Raw genomic sequence first — 5,616 nt, 5'->3', positions numbered from 1 at the left:
ACAAAATAAATTAAATAATATAATATTAGCAATAATATGTGAAGTTGGTGTCCATCGTAGAGACGCTTCACAATCCCATATCTTAACTCGGTGGAAAACTCAGTTTGGCGGGTGTCATTTTGTGTTTGCAACGTGTCCTTCTAAAACCGCTTATGCGACTCCGTTTCTGCTCCAATGGCAGTTCGTAAATTACAATCAATCCTTAAAACTCCCAATTTGATAAACGAAAAAGAAAATAAATAGGTTTGCTTGCTTAGCTTAGCTTAGCTGATCCTCTTCTTTGCTTTCGACATTTTCCTTCTCATATTTTCTCGGGAAACAAACAAGAAATTAGTGTTCTTGCTCTGAAATTCAATGACTTTTTATGATGAAAGTATTAATAGCGAGGGGGGAGAGGTGGCGCCAGAGCTGAAACTAAGAGTTGAGGGTGACGATGGTGTTAACGGAAAAGGAGAAAATTTGAGACGACGGTTGTTAGAAGAATGTGAAGCAGATGAGAGAGATTTATCGGTACAGGAGCCCGCCTTTTGTTCTTTACAGAGAAGGTCTATTTGGTTTTGGATCAAATTGGGGATTTTATTTACATTTATAGGGTTATTGGCTGCTGTTTTCTTCAAATGGGCTGGTCCCTTTTTGATGGATAAGGTTTTCCCCTGAATTTCTTGCTTTTTTTGGATCTTTTTTTATATTTGCAATTTACATTCCCTTGTTTAACTAATTATGTTTTCTCATTATTGGTTTTGAGTGTCTTCTGACCTATTTTGATTCTTAATTTTGAGTTTAGGGGTTAGGGATTGCTTTTTTGATTGAATTTTTGGACATTTTGTGGGTTTCAGTGATTGCGTCTATTGAACTGTCGATTGAAGATTGGGTTTCTTTCCTGTTTTCAACTTGGGTTTTGCAACCTTGCTCAATTTGCTAATGCAATTCTCTTTGATTTTGAGTACTGTTATGGGATTAATTGTTGTAAAGTTGTTGGTTTGCAGACTATTCTGCGATTACTGCATATTATCTGATAATGTGTTCTATCATTATATTTTTGGAGATCATTGCTGGTTTGTTCTTAAAATAAACTGAAACTGTCTCCTTGGTTCACTTGCTGTTCTTATTGGCTATGCACACTATTTAGTCAGAATGTCATGATGACCATGTTTTAATCTTTAAGTTAGAAAATGTCATCACCTCGGTGATGACTAAAGGCGGGGATCTCTTTCTTTCTTATTTTTTCCAACAGCAAGCTTGTCTTATTGTGTTCGAATTTCATGTTATATATTTGGATGGGCAATGACCTGCTGTTCAACCATATGACATAAATGAGTTACGAGCTAGATGCAGTTGAATGTAACAAAAACCTAACAAATTGATGTTTGTAGTTTCCTATATACACAAATATAATCATATCTTAATAATAAGAATAATTACACCGAAACTGGGCGAAACATTATTTAGTTTTTCACCTAATCCTGTCTGTCTGCTTGGATTCTGGTCCATTTCCCAGCGGCCACAATCATTCTACTTAATTTCTATAACCAAAAACACTAACTAATAAATGAATTATAGTAATTTATGAATGCTTAAGTAGTGTACATTGAAGGAAATTATAAATAACAGCTTAGTGTTCAAGAATGAGAAAGGTTTCATTTTATTGAAGATACAAAACGTGAGTCAATTCCAAACCAATATTGAAACTTCCCCCAGAGGCCGCATGATTGGGATAAATTACAGTCTCTTTTCATTTCTTAAAAAGTCCTCCGAGTCCAAAGCCACTGCCATTGCTGTTCTTCTTCTGAAATACCCTACTGATTCTTTATGCGAAAAAGATCATGGTTTTATACATCGTGAAGAATTTATATGTTTTATTCTTTTTCCCAAAACTGGCTTATTTGTTCTAGTAATATTTACTGGAATAAGAATTAACTTTCACTTTCTGGAATACCCATCTAAGTTGTGCAACCACAACCTTGAAACTTCATTGGTCTAAACTAGTTAAGAAACATATTGAATGGCCAATTAGGTTCAATTCGTTTCTGAGATGCAGTCCGTGGAGTGGTCACACAGAATTGTTGATTTTTGTGGTAGTTTGTATTTACTTTCCGTGATCTTCTTTCAAACTTAAGGATAAAAACCATCATTTCCTTCCGTAGACTAGTAGGGATTGTTCATTATCTCGTGTAAATATCTTTCCACACTCTTATTTTGCATTCTTGTTTACACGATGACTGCAGGAGCTAATGCCTATTTTAAATTGGGAGATGACAACCTTTAGTACTCCAGTACTGGCAGTTCTAGTCTTTGCTTCCGTGGCTTTGTTCCCCACGATACTCCTACCTTCTACACCATCTATCTGGGTGGCAGGGATGACTTTTGGTTATGGTTTTGGATTTCTACTAATCATATCTGCAGCTTCTGTGGGTGTATCACTTCCATTCTTTATTGGCTCTCTCTTCCTTCACAGAATTCAAGTGCGTGCCTCATCCTAAGATATTATTTTTCAACCTTTATTCACTCAAATTTTACTCCCTGTCTGATTCTGCCAGGGTTGGTTTTTGTATCTTTTCCATTGCTGTGATTTGCAATAATTTTCAACTTTCTCTATTTTTATGCAGGGCTGGTTAGAAAAATATCCTAAGAAAGCTGCCATTCTGAGAGCAGCTGGTGAAGGAAATTGGTTCCATCAGTTTAAAGTTGTAACATTAATCAGGATCTCTCCATTCCCATATATAATATATAACTACTGTGCGGTGGCAACACACGTTAAGTATGGTCCTTACATCTTGGGATCTTTGGTAGGAATGGTGCCAGAAATTTTTGTCGCAATATACACGTAAAGTCTCTCTCTCTCCCTCTCCATCCCCTTTCTGGGTATTTAATCTTGAGCTTGTATTTGCAACTGTGTTATTTGCATGTGATATTTGACCATTACAGCATATGGTGTGTGCGCATTACTATGGTTCTTAAACATACCCTACAAGCTTAGATTAGACCATTACCTGATTCAGTCGGATAAATAAATGATGCACACGAAGTGCATGGGCTGTATTTTTTGGGAGTTACAGGTTCATAAGTCTTAAGTTTAAGAAAATTAAACCTGAACTTGTCATCTTAGATGCTAGTTATTCGAAACCTTTAGAGTAAATGCATATAACTTGTATACCTTGTGAACTTATTTGCATATTTGATTATCACAGAGGTATCCTCATACAGACGTTGGCAGACGCTTCACAAGACCGACACACCCTATCAGCTCCACAGATTTTGTTAAATGTTGGTGGTTTCCTTTTAACGGTGGTCACAACAATTGTTTTTACGGTTTATGCTAAAAGAAAACTAAAAGTGTTGCAGGGTGAAGAATTGGTGTTGCAGTAAGATGTAGTTTGCTTTAGAGAACAACCATTCTCTACACAACCTAGGTGTCCGTCTCATGTCGAGACACGTTGTAGGGCTTGATGAAGTAAATAATTTATTGAAGAACTTCATCCATGTAAGGAAATGTGACACAATATTGGAACTATGTAACATGGTGAAGGAGTGACACGGGAAAACCAAACCAAGAGAAAACTCTAACATCGTAAAGATAAGAATGTTTTATTCTTCCAATTTTAGGAGAGTTTATTCAGTCTTCCTCTCTCACGTAATTGAGATTTGTATATGAATGGATAAAGTGGACCAAGGCAATATTGTTTACATTATGTACATGATTCAACTGTCATTTTCTTGTTGACTTGCTGAATATTATATTATTAAGAATGTTTGCTTTTGTAACAGACTGGTGTTCACTAATCCTTATTATTGTATTGGATTTCACATGAGCATGCTTCTTTACATTTCAGTTGTCTATATTCCAACCTTGGGTGCCAGTCATATGCCAAATAAAGAATTCGTATTAAAGTGAGATGCTCATCTTATGATATTATTAAGTAACTCCCAATTCCAATCTTAAATATTGGTGGGACAATGATACTCTGTATCCTTGACCTTATGGTGGCGCTTGTATCCTTGATCAAGTGGTTCTGATTTTTGGATTGTAATCTAATATAGTATTAAGAATGTTATATTATATGAGTTTATTTAGTAAGAACGTAGGAAATAAGAATGTTGTACTATATTATTTCGATTTATTTTGTAGGAATATAATAATTTAGAATGTTATATTTTTCTGGTATATTTGGTAGGAACGTTAGACTAGATGTGTAAACGGGTTGTTTGGGTTGGGCCACTTTGAGGGTTGTTTGGGTTGAGTCGTTTTGAGTTTATATTACATTGATTTAGTTTTGTTCAGATTAGAGTTGATTTCATTAGATTTTATGTTAAAACGAGACGAGTCGAATATTGGGTCAAGTTATGTATTACGTTGGGCTAGGTACAACATTAAGGTGATTATCGAATCACTTGTTTTATGATTAGGTCAATATCAGATCAGTCGAGTTTTGGGTTAGGTTAATATTAGACTGGTCAATTTTTCGGTTGGTTAATATCAAATTCGTTGGTTTCAGATCGGATCAATATCACATTGGTCAATTTTTTGTTCAGGTCAACCTTTAGATCTTTTAGTTAATTTACATTGAGTTGGATATGAGTCTAATTGAGTATACATAGAATTATTAATATGTTATTGTAAAAAAAATATTTTGGATTGCCAATCTTATCATTTAGGTTCAACTTTATCTCTTAATTGTTTAATATTTTAAATTAAACTATCATTTGAAGATAAGAATTTAATCCAAATCTAAACCTATGACACGTTTTAGAGTTTCTGACCTGAATTCATATTGTCCAGCATAAAGGTTTTTGATGAAAACTATTTAATAAAGAAATAAAATCAATTATAAACTTTTTTTTCTCAATTAAAATGTTTAATTGTATGTTTAATATTTAATTATAAATCAATTATTTTTATTTCTTTTTTAAAAAATAATATAATAATTATATTTGAATAAATTTTGGTTTAAACAATTTTGATCGACATAATTTGAATTATGGTGATTTAATTAAAAGGGTGTTCAAATTTTGATAGTTAAATTATAAAAATTAAAAAATTAGGGTTAAAAGCATAAAGTATAAAATTAAAATACCGCTTTTAAAAATATTTCAAATTTTAGATCCTTACTCCGTAAATTAACTCGCATAACTTTATTTAAATTAATTTCTTACTCAAAATAAATTTCATTGGATTAAAGTAAAATCTCTTTGATATATTAACATAATTTCTTATTCAAAATAAATTTCATCGTTTAGTTAAAATAAAATTACATTTATATAAAATTTCTTTTATATATTTATATATTTGCATTTGTTAGAGAAAATATTACTTAAAAGGAAACTCTTCTTGTCTCTCGTCGTATTTCTTTATTGTGTCATGTATTGATATATTGTAAAACTAAAGGATATTTGATTGAAAAAAAAAGGATATTTGTGTTTAACCACTTGTAATATAGAAACTAACTAGGGGCTAAATAAGAAGTTTTAAATTTCTGTCATATCTATTCATCACAGAACAAAAGTTTGTATATATATATACTATTTTGCTAGAATTACTTCAAAATTAATTCTCATCTGATTCTTGTGCATTGACTAAAATCAATAGGACAGTCAATGCTAATATGAAGATGCGTGAAA

The 5,616-nt window shown here is 32.5% G+C and overlaps 1 protein-coding gene across 1 annotated transcript; it reads left to right on the top strand.

Moving 5' to 3' along the window:
• Positions 1–291: 291 nt before the first annotated feature.
• Positions 292–3,806, top strand: LOC120199335 (transmembrane protein 64-like). The gene is made up of 4 exons (XM_039200450.1): positions 292–645; positions 2,226–2,462; positions 2,607–2,824; positions 3,189–3,806. Exons 1-4 carry the CDS (start codon positions 355–357, stop codon positions 3,364–3,366), a joined length of 924 nt encoding a protein of 307 aa, XP_039056381.1. The 5' UTR covers positions 292–354; the 3' UTR covers positions 3,367–3,806.
• The last annotated feature ends 1,810 nt before the right edge of the window (positions 3,807–5,616 follow it).

Source organism: Hibiscus syriacus, unplaced genomic scaffold (assembly GCF_006381635.1).
Source record: "Hibiscus syriacus cultivar Baekdansim isolate YM2019G1 unplaced genomic scaffold, ASM638163v2 tig00005406_pilon, whole genome shotgun sequence".
In the NCBI taxonomy this organism is placed as follows: domain Eukaryota; kingdom Viridiplantae; phylum Streptophyta; class Magnoliopsida; order Malvales; family Malvaceae; genus Hibiscus; species Hibiscus syriacus.
The sequence above is the reverse complement of the archived record's forward strand: the minus strand, read 5'-3'. Positions and strand labels throughout refer to the sequence as shown.